Here is a 13,830-nt window from a genome sequence, read left to right as displayed (position 1 = left end):
AATTTGATATATTTTTTGGGTCACAAGTTATGTTTTTTGGTTTACTATTAAACAATGATGAAAAGATCAAACCTAGGTAGATGATTTCCAAATGATGCCCATCAGTGTTGCCTATTCATAATTGTAAACAATAACGTTGTCTATGCTTATGCATGGAATTCTGTTCCACACTCCTTTTTAGCGGCAAAATTTTTTGTTGATAGTGTAAAACATTCGATGAATACAACACTAGAGAGTTCATACTAAAGCTCCATGCATATGAAAGACGATTAGATGATATAGAATTATAAAAGTTTCCATTGTTGGTAATATAAGAACCATCCTTTGAATAATTGTCACATCTTATATTGCAGGTGACAAGAAGATCTCATTTCTCATTGCTAAGAAAAGAGGGCATATAGCACAACCATTGTTTGATATGTATAGACAACTATGGGACTCCATGGAGATGGGGCACTGTATTATTTCATAGTTACTACACAAATGCATATGAAGATTACTATGCACTATGATATAACTTATGGTCATTGGTTATGGTACATTAAGCATAGATCTATTTAAGCAAACAATGCAATCCAAAACCTATTATTGAAGCAACCAATATACAATAGTAGTAGGATTCTTCTAATTTGCCATCCTTGGGGCTGAGTTCAACTTGACGCAGAGTAATAATGCACTGTCTTGATTTACAACAATTATAGATAATTTCCTAAATGAGATAATCACCAATAATAGGGAATACAAATGAGAATAAGAATAAAACATACATTTTGAATGCCACCATATCAAACATCGCCAAAAAAAATTAATAACCTAAAATGAGGCAAAAGTAATATGTACCTACAGTTTACTCTTAGTAGAAATTGTCCATTCTAGAAAATCAATATTTCTTACAATGGTTTTAAATATTTCATTGGTAAAATAAATGATAAATTATATCTCAATCAACTTTAATCATCTCAAGTCTGTGGGGCATTGGATGGTGTATTGTTAAGGCACTCCTTGTGATAGGTCACCGGTTCAAATCCCCTGTGGGTGCTTAGGTAGTATTATATAGAAAAAAAAAAAAACAAACTTTAATCATCTCAACATCTTAATTATTATTTTAATTGTGTATTACCAACTTAATACAAATACATTAAACAACCTAAATCTAATACAACAATTATTACTTCAAAACAAAGTACAACTTTTCTAATTCAACAATTCCAATTTAACAATCCTATTGGCCTGTCTTTGCGCCTTTTGAAGCAATTACTAGTTTTAAAAATGATTGCTTGATTTTTATTAAAGAAAAATGTTGTGGAAAAAACTCATTTTGCCTATAAATTAAACTATGGTTATTTTTACCCTTAATAATAATAAATAGTTATTATTTAATTAATTTTTATGATTTTTTTTTATCTTTATTAAAATTTAATTTTTATTATTAATAATAATTTATTTAGTTAATTTTTATGTGTTTTTTAAATTTAATGCCTATTAGAGTTTATCAAAATTTACTAGTTACCCGTCAAAAAAATATTTATTTGCTATTTGTAGTTTTGGGAATTTGTAAATTAGGAGAAATAGATTTGAACAACAGAAATTGGAAAACAAATAATTTCTTATAAATCTACACCATCCATAATCTTAAAAATATTTTTCTACAATAAAATCCCTGTGCGGTAATTCTTTACTCGTGGATGCGAATATTCATGACTGTATTGTTTCGTCTATCAGAAGCATCTAACCAACAAAATCCTGGCCTTTCAAATGATTCATAAAAAATTACTGCTAGCGCAGGCAAAACATATTCTCAACAATTTGACAAGTGGGCATCTTCAAGGCGAATTTTGGCTGGCCACTCGAATGGGTCCGTATTGTATTAACCTAATATACATTGTAATCCTGTTTCTTCTTGTATATCAGAAGCCCAATGGAGAAAATGCTACCAGAGGAATTCCATGGATTCTGATCCGAAATTTGACGGAAAGAATATAATGCTTTTCAGCTGAAGAAGAAGATGAAGATGTGTAGTAAGTTGCTTTCTACTACACGCCAGCTTGATACCCTGCAGTATGCAGCAGCAATGCTTTGATCTCCTCAGCTGTAACATCTTCCCCCATGGACTGCTGATGACAAAGTGAAAACCAACAGAGTTAGAACATTGGCCATTAAAGTTCAAGTCATAATCAATTGAAATATTTCATTACCTTTTCTTGCAAGACATCTAGTGCAAATCCCCTGAGGCAGCTTATGACTGCCTGCTTAATATCAACACCAAGTCCATCCAGAGCCTTGATTGTGGATCGAAGTAAACCGGGATTTCCTGAACAGAACATGTGAATGTGTAAGGCCTTTCCTTCTCTTGTCCTCACCTCGACCTGCATTTTCAGAGAGAGGATATTAGAAGGGGTTTTCTTTTACAACCAATCACCATTGATTAGACATTACCTGATAATCTTACACAGAGACCAACTAGAACATAATCATAGAGAACCACTGCAGCTTGCAAACATGAGGAGATTGAATGGGGCCTCTGAGATTTCACTGTCATAAACAGTAGGAGGAGCATAAAATTTTGGAGAGTTATACAAACCAATAACAACTAATCAGTTTTCATTGTAACAGACAATAGATGATACGAAAAATCTTACTTACAAAGCAAAACCAAACCTGATTGACTGTGATTAGCTTTCAGTGGAAACACAAAAAACAGATTCATGATGAAATATTCAATGACCCTGAGGGAAATTTTTAAAATTTATAAACTTGACGAATCTTACTAGCTTTTAATATGCAAACTGTACAGTGATATCTTTCTAAAATACTCAATTGTTACATAGATTTCTATAAAAAAAAAATCTATAAAATTTTGGGGATTTTTAAGGTAAAATAATTTTGTATAATAAAATTTGGGCAAATCCTAAAAAATGCAAAAAAAAATTCGGGAAAAACATGATAAATTGGCCTACTTGTAAATATTAGCCTCTAAGCCTCTAAAAATTTCCTCCAGCAGAAACCACCACCAAACTAGAACATGTGAAGTTCATGCTCAGCACTGAGCAATGCGGGACATTTCCTCTGTTATTACACCTTCTGTCTTATATAAGTATCAATGAATGTAACCCAGGCTGATGGTCTACACAGATAAAGCAATCATTTTTCTGAGATGCCAGAAGCTCGGCCTTGAATGATAGGAGAAATGCAACCTTTCCATCCGGAGTTTCTTCACTACTGCACAGATTTGCACAAGAAAATTTCATGCCTCCACAAAGTTCTACATATGACATTCTTGGAGTGCAAATGGAGGAGTTTATAGGGCTAGGCCAGAAAAGATGATCATTGACAAATGTAGGCCAAGGAATGACATAAGGCTCTCTGGTAGATTCGCTGCTTATTTGTTCACAGTTTTGTAATTTTGTGAGGTATTCTTGTATTTTCTGTTCAACTTGCACATGCATTAGGCACTGCGTTGAGGCACTCTACATGTCACATGATGTATAAAGTATTATTGGTCTCCATGGTGTCACCTTTGCATATGGGTATTTTTTCATTTCTTTTTTTGAGTTATGGGAGCGAGGATGATGGTACTCTTACCCTTGTTGGCTCCACCCTATTAGAAAACGAAGCTTGATACTCTTCGTTCATTCTGCAAGGAAAATCAACCAGTGTGGGTGCCAAAGGCTTGGAATTGCAGGGCCCAGACATGATCTCTGTATGAAGATCACTGATACGTTGCAGAAGCTCCTGCAGGTACTCAACAGCATCTCCCAATATTGAGGACCTGTCCATCTGCTAAAGGGAAATGCCATGAAGGGAAAGTTACTATGTCAGTTACCAGTAATGGACCATATCTCATTAATCATTCAAATATAAGACTCACGAAGTTCGAAAATTTCTCCCAAAACATTTAACCAAATTTTGAAAAATGTTTTAATAAAGCTAAAACTACTGTATGTTATTCTTTTGCAGAAACAATACCCTATAGGCTATTTCAAATATAAGGTTCATAAAGATGGCAAATTTCCTCAAATATATATGTCCAAATTATGAAAAAAAATCCAAATTCACTATCTTATTGATCTGCTAAAACAACACCCCTCATGGCTATTGGTCTTTTATTAAATTTTATTAATTCAACCACAATAACGGCCTCTGCACTACCTCAGAACATAACAGAAAATCCCAGACAAATTTGCTCCCTAAATCTCAAGGGAATACTTCTAAACATTCAATATCAGTATACCATGATTCTGACTCCACTCACCCTAATCTATCTGCAAGTGTGAAGTGCCTCTAACACTAGAATTTTAACAAATTCAGCACAGAAAACCAAAACAGGGGAAGAAGCAGGGGGCACAAGGAAAAGGATTAGAGATCACCTTAGAGACCTTGGGCACCACAGAACGAAGCATAAGCAGACGATCATTGAGCTTCTTCCTCCGTCTCCTCTCTGCCATCAAATTCTTGGCAGGCAACCCATTCTTCTTCCCTCTACCAGTATTTGCACCATTAACATACATAGTACTATTATTATTATCAACTGCAACAGCAGAATAAGCCTCCCTTTCACCAACTACACTGTCTGGTTTCTGATTAACTCCATTTTTGTGGAGTCCGGACTCGATCCCAGGTCGCCTGTGTAACAAACCCAACTGAACAGAGTCCCCTGCATGAACACTGGTGGTCATAGAGCAGTTCAAATGTTCAGAAGCGTTGATGTTTACCCCCAAATTACTCAACACAGAACCTTCTGGGCACCTCAGAGAAGAGCCCAAAAGGGCCTCCAGCGTCCCGCCATTGGCATCCGTTGTGCTATATAAACCATCCTCCCCTTCATCCAGCATGGCTCTGAATGAAGAAAAACTCTCATCTAACAGACAAGTCCAGGCCATCTCCATTTCCATGGCTTTTCAGATTACAGAACGCTTGACAGAGTTGGGGACAGGACTTGATTTATTTCTTCCAATGCTACCGTCCTTTATTTCCATATCTAGCATTTGGTGTACTGAATCAGTATTTTATAATTCATAGACCATCGTGGGCTTCACAGGTCTGACACGTCCCCTGGATGCCGGTGCTCCGAGTTCTTTATGGTGAGATCAGCACCAGTCTCTTACGCTTGCAGGTAATCATGGTTTGACCCAAGGGTTGAAAGTGAAACATGGCCCATCTCGACCGAAGTTGATTAACTGAACTCGAGTCGGTGTCAACCCGAATTAATATGTACGCCAGCCCGATGCCACCCTATCAGCAACGGACCTTTTCAAAATGAGATTAAGACTGCTTTTGATACGAGTTACTGAAATTGTCCCATTTCCCCTGGGATTCGGTAGAGGGGGGATTATCGAAATATCAATTTAAAGTGAGTGTTTGGAGAGGTTAAAAAGTTTATAATCAATTTAAATTATAGAAGGTTAAATTTATAATTTTACATTAAACAGAATTTTTAACTATAATTTAATTAAATATTATAATAATGAAATAATATTATGATTTGTGTTGATTAAGAATATTCATTATTCAAATAATTTTAAAGTTCCTAGTATAATTTTTTAAGTAAAATTTATTGGAAAATTTGAAAAAGATTTGTTGAAATAACAAGTTTGAGTTGTGAAAATTTGAGAAAAATTTGTTGAAATAACAAGTTCGAGTTGTGAAATCTACACAATTTCAGTTTTCTAGAGGTTTTTTTAAGACCGTGACTTCACCTAGATTTTGGTTAAAAATAAAATGTGGAAGTGTTACACTATGTCATTTTAAAGTAGTAGAATTATGTTGTTATTCCCAAGGCATTGAATTAGCAATTGGGTTTGCAACACTTAGTAATTGCATATGAGAACATTTCACATAAAAATGACATTCTCCGTAATTTTTTATATTTGGTTTTTTTTAAATAATATTAATTGATAGATAATATACTAATTTAGATCCTTAAATCTTGTTATCATGATTGGATTTTCATTTTGTAAGTAGATAAAGGTTTGAAATTCATGGTAGTAGGGAGGAAACACCAAAAATTCTAGCCATGTTAAAGGTTGGTGTGACCAAGACTGGGTGTGATCCTGAAGTGATTTTGATGAGTTAAATGTCTGTACTTGTGGTTTCTTAGACCATGGGTTAGTACCACAAATCACGGACACGCTAACAAACAAAAAAGATATATCATATTGAATTTATTTTAAAATCAAATCTATTCAATGTTGAGAGTGATAAAATATCTTAAGGTGAAAACACTTTCTAGAGGTGCAAACCTCTTCTACAGTTCAAAATTTGAGGAAAGGTTTAGACCTCGAGAATTTAATCCCTCTTAACACTTGATAGATTTTATGTTAACATGGATCTAGGTTGGTTTATATATTTTCAACTCTACCCTTCTTTTCTCACAATGTGATGCTTTGCTGTAATTTGATATTAAGTTTTTCAGTCTTTGATTGGGTGTTGATTTTCAAATAATTTGAATTCAAGCATTAATAGCTCTTTTCACGTATCCATGTCTTTATTGTGATCATAACATTTCTAAGTGATTTATAATTTGAGAATTATGGTATTCTTACTAATCTCAACACAAGATATGAAACTTTGTTTTTTTAGGGTAAACGTTATAAATTAGAGAGGCGTCAACCGTGCGTCAACCACTGCTATTGAGTGGTGCAAAGGCAGGTACATTGAAATACTTTGAATAGAGTGGGCATCCCTCCATTCCACAATAGATGAATTCAAGGAAGCATTGTTTAAGTCTATTCATGAAATCAAAGTCATAGGTAATCAATTGCCTTAAGCATCTAATTCTTGAGGCATTTGGTCACCATATTTTGAAGGTCCACAAAATCTTCTCCTAATCGTCGTAATCGAGTTTATTCAAATGTAACGTAGATAGATTCCTATTTCTATCACAATTATATCGCTAATTGCATAGGTATACATTACATTTTATGTCGTGTTTGCATTGGAATAAATAATATAATGCTTTCTCAACTGTCATATGGATAAGGATGCACACATCTCTCTAATGCTCTTAATTATCACATTAAAACACCCACCTTGATTATGAATTAGTGTTGAGTTCCTTTGCAGTTCAATCTCTCTAGCCGAATTGCTCCTTGACCATAATATTTTCACATTAAAACACCCACCTTGATTATCAATTAGTGTTGGGTTCCTTTGCAACTCAAACTCTCTAGCCAAATTGCTCATTGTCCAATCATTATGGTCATTTTTAATGCATTGCACCCAATGAGAACCTATTTACTTACTACTCTCTTTAAGTAACCATGTTATGATAAATTCACAACATTACCATGATCTGGTTATACATATCTAGTTTTGATTTGATATATATGGATAGCTCTCTGTTTGGTCAATTTAGTGTGTTCTAAATTGCTAATTAAAATGTCAATCCGGGATTCGTAAACTGACGAAGTGAAGTGTACTATATGTACAAGATAACCATTTTCTTAGTCTTTTGTCATTTTTGAGTTTTTTTTTTTAGTTTGTTTTTGGATTTATCTTTTATGGATTCCCTAGTGTGTGATGGCGAAATTGAAAGTTAAGTATGGATGGTAATGGTGATTTCTACAATGATTTTCCAAACTTAAAAGTGTTCAAAAAGAAAGCTCTAAACTAACTGTAATGAAATCAATTCTCAAGAGGAAGTAAATGTATCAAACAGTGAACTAATGAAAATGGCCTAGTATCCTTACTGCTGTATGAAAAAGAAAGTAAAAACTGAACTTAAAGCAATTCAAAGACTGAAAGCAAAGCAACTAAATCACACTACTTCAACCCCTGTTTTGATCCTTTACCCTTCAACTCAGTCTGCCTTATGGGAAGTAATCATAAACAAGCTGAGTAATATGATATCTAAATTGCAGGAAATTAAATTGCATAAAAGGAAACTAATCACACTACTTCAACCCCTGTTATGATCCTTTACCCTTCAACTCAATCTGCCTATAGGAAGTAATCATGAACAAGCTGAGCAATATGATATTTAAATTGCAAGAAAGCAAACTAAATCATACTACAATAAGTAATATTCTAATTCCTTACTAATAGAGTCACTTGACTATAGAAAGGAAATCATAAATAGATGAGTAATATGATGTCTATGTAGCAGAAAAATAAATAAGCAAAACACAATTTGAAAAATGACAGTGCTGGAATTAAACTTCAGGAAATGAAAATCAGCAGGAAGGACAAGATGATCTCATGTCAATAGTTATCAAAAAAATATGTAAATCTGCCCGGGCTACCTACAGCAAAACCTGTAAAAGAAGCACTGATCAGCTAACAGTTAGAAAAGAAGCATAAAGGAAATATAGACAGCAATTGAACATCAGACCAACACAATATATATACAAGCAATGATAAAAAAAAACAGTAAATGAAAGCAAGTAAGAAACTATACAAAGCTCTAGTGTATAGGGGCCCTCTGCAACCTTGGCCAGTCAATCACTTAGTCACAAATTAGATTCAGGAAAATAGTCTTCTCATGTATTTAAAGCAAAGTGAAATGCAGTACAGTGGGCGACAACAGTCGAAATTACAATACAAAAGCTAATCCATTCAGCGTATATCAACGCATTATTTATAAGAAAAAGGTGCTACAACTAATTCCTAGATTTATGCTGCCAAGAGACACGTAAATCTCCTTGAGCCGAGATCTAGCGTGATGGTCATGAATTCATGGAGTGGTGGCTGCTTGGTTCAGTTCACGGGCTGCTCTCCAGGTGTGCCAGTACCTCCGAAAACTAAGGATCGTGCCACGCAAACCTTCACGTGGGCAAAACAGAGCCGTGCCACTGCAAAATTCCTCATTTGGCCTTTCCTTTGACTATCGTTGACCGCAACTATTTATGAGTGATTTGGCTGATCTGAGAGGACACACTCCATGTACACGTCACGTGCAGCTTACCCATGTGGCTAGTTTCTCTATTGGACACCTGTAGCATAGCTTTTAACAAAATGGCTGCGGAAACTTGGGCTAGCTGCGGAAAGTGACAAGTTTCCGCAGCTGCTTGAACAAAAATCTAAATCAAACAACAGTCATAAACATAGTTAGGAAACCATTCCATAAGCTCTTTCTAGACTATTATGCAACGATTTGACAGCTTGGTGGATGAAGTAAATGGAAAAAGAAGGCTGAAAGGGTATATAGGGAAGTGCAGGTTTGGGACTCAACACTCTCCATGATCATAGAATTTCTATGTGCTTTATAAAATTGAGAATTGTGATAATTTGATTACTCTGAATAGAAGCTACTCAAAATTCATTTTCAATCTAAGCATTATAAATTGTAGGAGTAATAACAACAATATTGAGAAACATTGCCTAGTTTTCCTTTGTTACTTGGATCTAGCAATTTCCTTAGTCTTTCCAATTGTTTATTTGTAATTTTTTTTTTTTTTTTAATTTGATCAATAATATGTGTGTATAATATGTCTTTATATGTGTTTATGTATAACATCTAATGTAACCAACTTACGAGTAATGATTCAGAGTGTAACTAAGCATACATGTATTTTTGTTAACATAGTTTTTTAATTATTTTATAATATAGTATTATGTACGAACATGACAAGATAACCACCATATATTTTTGTAGAGCATCTCTTGGTGCAATTATCTATTGGAAGCATGAACAATATTGAGAGCGGGACGAATCAGTATTATGTCACGAATCACTTAATCAAACTTTTTTCCCTTTTCCTTACACAATTATTGAATCATGCATTTGTCATCCAAGAACATATATAAACAACACATGCATAATCATAAAAACAAGTATCCATCATCACAAGCGCAACCAACCATGGGAAACAACACATCAACAAAACAACATGCACATCATCACACATAGAGACATTAGATGTTAGGTGGAAACCCAAAGGGAGAGAACCACTGTCAGATCTTTTTCCTCACTCTTCTTCTATGAATCAAAATCTTTCTTTTATAATGCACTGACCACCACCAATGTACAAGCCACAACTTGCTAATCATGTGAGTAACCCTTGCCTTGGGCTACACGCTGTTAGAACCCACTAATTCCTGAAATTTGTAGGGAACCACCTACTTGAAACCACCACTCCCACAAATTTGTAGGTCACTACATATTGGATGTCCCAACGCCCACTAGTCTATCGAGCCACCACCTCAATTTCTCAAGCCTCTACCTAAAGGATCTTGCTACACCCAAAATTTGCAAGCCGCCACTTGCCCACTGAAATCCCTAACCTTCAAGCTCATCTAATGGGCCTAATTTCACAATATTTCATACTAGGTCCATTGCTCTCTACAATCAAACATTTGTGAGTCACATTTCGTCCATTTTTATACTGGACCCACATAATCCTCTATGCTCATCAAATGAAACCAAACTCCTACAACAAAACCCTTTCAAACACAATCAATCACTTCAATACAAACTCAACCAACACATCAACCCAACATCATCTACACATGATAATAGATGCAAACAAATATATCCATGTCCACATATATAAATCTTTGAAACATCAGCAAGAAACAATAAAATAATATACTACAAAACTCAAATAATTCACCCTTGCAAAATAAGCATGTTAGACAAAATATAAGCAATAGCTCCACCATCCTTTGACATATTCTCCACATGGAACAACTGAATCAAACAATCCTCTATAGGCTCCAATCCATGTTCTCATGAACTGCTACAACCATATCACTCCTCAACCATTAGCTCTCAATATGCCATAATGTCTCTCAGTCTCAAATGACCCAACCTCTCCAACATGAAGATTCCTCCTATAAATAAAATATCTGAAGAGATTAAACAATAATAACTCAAAGATATGGAGAGACAAACACTCATGTTCATACTTTGATATTTTGTTCCTTGACTTGATCCAACACTAACTTCATTCAACGAGAGACTTATCTTTGACTTTATCACCTTCTATAATGAAGACTAAATCAAGTCAACTCTATACCATGAAAAACCTTGGGAAAATACTCTAGGAAATGCCTATGGTATTTTACATGCACACATAGGAACTCAGAAACTCACCTTGACATCATCGTTAGGATAGAATTGGCTCCCAAAGATGATCATCACAGGGATAGTGTGGCTTACTAATGAGGTTGTTGAAATCCTTTCTCTTTGCTAGTTATCATCCCAACGAAGTTGCTCTAACTTAGGGATTATCAAACATTCTCTGCCCACAACTTACTGCGACTGTGACACCACTTCCTCAAGAACCTCCAGGATGTGTACACACCTTAGAAACACTTCAACAATCCTATGTAATCATTATGTAATGATCATCATGACAAGTTCTGTTGACGTCAATGTTAGCATAACTAGCTGACTAGATTTGACATCTCCTTGGTTGACATCAATGGCAACACCATGCGACCAACATTTTCCCCCTTTGGCATTAATGTCAACCTACAACCATAAATACCAAATTGATAATCTTCACTTTTTCAAGTTGTTTTCTCTTTATTATTTTCTAGTGGTTGTATCACTCCCCCCCTTTATCATCAAAGGAAAAGGGTCATCGAAATCCATACTAAACACACCATACTGACACCCCTTAAACATCACGTTGATACCAATAGGTAAGGATGATTCCAAATTATTTGATGATGAGATCGAAATAACTACAAAAAACTACCATGTGCTAACAATCCAACACCACGCCAACAAGAAATCAAACCAACATTCCAACACCACGATGCCCTTGAACATGTATTGAGGCCACAAACATTTATCCATGCTGTTGTAGAAATACTTATGTTGCACTATAATAAGCCTCCTTGCTACTTACAAGAGGTTTCTCCTCATGAACCAATACTTCAATCAACTTTTAACCAATGATATATAATTAAATTAGATGGATTTACAAGCATGTTACATGACTTCATCAATAAAATACAATGTTGCCACAATGACACCAAAATCCCATACATTGCTGAAATTATTTCACTCCTTAATACATGCCTTGGTTGTGACTCTTTCTCCAATGCATGCCTAGATCAAATGACTCTCAACCAATAGGCCCAATGATGAAACAACAAGGTATATGTCTATAATATTACACACATAAGTGCTTACATGGTTGATTCAACACATGAATGATATTCAATGCAATTGTTTGGATTCTATTCAAGAGCACTTTACATGGCCAAAATGTATAATGAATCTACTATACATACCATGAATAAGACTACTCAGGGCATCATGCCAATAATGATAAGTGCATACATATGGCTAAATTATCACTCTCCTCTACAAATAGTTGAACCAAAGATGCTCTTCTATGCAAGGTTGGTACACAATTTTTTTAACCAATTTCCAATTATAACCAATAATATATATGGCTAAAAAATATACTCTTCTACTAATGGAAACATATATGAAACTGCTACAAATGTATAAGTGAAATAAATAAGGGAAATGAAAAATAACCCTTAAAACCGTCATACCATGCATACCTCCCCATGAGCCGATTATACCTCCAATAGCAAGGTTGATCTTGTGGACCTGGTTATCTATGAGGCTGTCATATGCATTATGTTGTTGCTACTACAACTCATACATGTACCATGTTGCTATACTTCTGATATACACTCCCCTTGAGGCTATGCACCTCATATGTACTTCTACATTCTTTTCTAAATATGAAACTAGTAACCAATGGACTGTAGAGGTTGATATCTCTAGTTCAGGGGGTGCTACTCTTTCTTCATCCACCCCTTGGTAGGTTGTTTCTTTATGTTTTCATTTATTTTTGGTCTTTTGTTAGGCCTAGTCTAGATTAACTACTCACCTTGATGTGTTTTCCTTAAATATCTGAACAACATATAATCTCTAGCCATGTGACTGAAATTGTCATAGGTGAGACACCTCACATTATCGAGATATGTGGCTAGAGAGTCAAATATTCTACTCATCATGTTAGATCTTTGCCTTCCATATAATATAATTCTACTATGTGGCCTTGATCTGCAATCAATCACCTTGTGGCCAAACATGATACAAGAAAAGCAATAACCATAACCAATATACCTGATGGCTATGGATATTCTATGCTACCCATATTGTTGATTAGATTTAAACAATTTTCTTCATTAGCTGGCCGCCACATGTACAAAAGTATGATAGGCATAACACTCTACCTCATCTATAAAAGGAACAAAGGATCTTTAATTCCTTCAAAATTTGATGGATTTGGTCACATCAACCATAAGAGAAAAATATCTTCTAGTAATAAGTGCTCCTTAAGGTTTTCTCCTTACTTGTTATTGGATATGTTTCTTCTTTATTCTCTGGTTCCTTCTCTTGTTGGTGTTATTGTTTTTTACATTCCCTTTAAATTTTGCATTATTATTCATGCTTGCATGTGACATGGACACTCCCTTGTGAAAACCAAAACCATATCTATTAAATGGATATATTTGACCTTTTAGCATGTTATTAAAGACAATGATTTTCTTCTCCAAATTCAGTTGCTTATCTTTCTATTCTATCTACTTCCTTAATGTGATAACCTTAACTTCAAGATTTTCAACTCAGCCCTCTATTTATTTCAGCTGGTTGGCCATAACATCTTCAATCCCTTTAGCTTCTTGAAGTTGGATCTTCAGGCTAAGAACCTCTTCTCTCAGCTCAATTTTTATTTTCATCAAAAATCTACATCAACTTATCATGCTCCCTACATGCAGTTTTCAATCTATTGACTTCAATGTAGAGCTTTTGAATAACAACCATAACTAATTCATATTCAGTTCAGCAGCTTAACATTGTCCTCAACTTCACCTTGCACATGAACATGAATATCATCAAACCATCCAAAACATAAG

General features: G+C 34.8%; 1 protein-coding gene across 2 annotated transcripts; it reads right to left on the bottom strand.

The window, feature by feature from the left end:
• Window positions 1-1,640: 1,640 nt before the first annotated feature.
• LOC149166691 (transcription factor ICE1-like) lies at window positions 1,641-5,067 on the bottom strand. 2 transcript variants are annotated; one of them, XM_089431388.1, is made up of 4 exons: window positions 4,368-5,067; window positions 3,583-3,777; window positions 2,196-2,366; window positions 1,641-2,114 (listed from the first exon to the last, which is right to left on the bottom strand). In XM_089431388.1, exons 1-4 carry the CDS (start codon window positions 4,890-4,892, stop codon window positions 2,034-2,036), a joined length of 972 nt encoding a protein of 323 aa, XP_089287514.1. In that variant the 5' UTR covers window positions 4,893-5,067; the 3' UTR covers window positions 1,641-2,033. The 2 variants fall into 2 exon arrangements, with proteins under 2 accessions (XP_089287514.1, XP_089287515.1); XM_089431389.1 differs by having other exon boundaries at window positions 1,641-2,111.
• Window positions 5,068-13,830: the final 8,763 nt, after the last annotated feature.

This window comes from Pinus tabuliformis, chromosome 5_1 (genome assembly GCF_031772625.1).
Source record: "Pinus tabuliformis cultivar Carrire ecotype Pingquan chromosome 5_1, CPIR1, whole genome shotgun sequence".
NCBI classification, from domain to species: Eukaryota; Viridiplantae; Streptophyta; class Pinopsida; order Pinales; family Pinaceae; genus Pinus; species Pinus tabuliformis.
This window is presented reverse-complemented; position numbering and strand designations above follow the sequence as displayed.

Bases quoted from the DNA above. Each gene is read 5' to 3' on its own strand.
- LOC149166691 (XM_089431388.1), bottom strand. From the start codon at position 4,892: ATGGAAATGGAGATGGCCTGGACTTGTCTGTTAGATGAGAGTTTTTCT. The intron at 2,367-3,582 runs GTAAGAGTACCA...CTGAAAATGCAG, and splicing joins ATAGGGTGGAGCCAACAAGG to GTCGAGGTGAGGACAAGAGA. The intron at 2,115-2,195 runs GTAATGAAATAT...CTTTGTCATCAG, and splicing joins TAGATGTCTTGCAAGAAAAG to CAGTCCATGGGGGAAGATGT.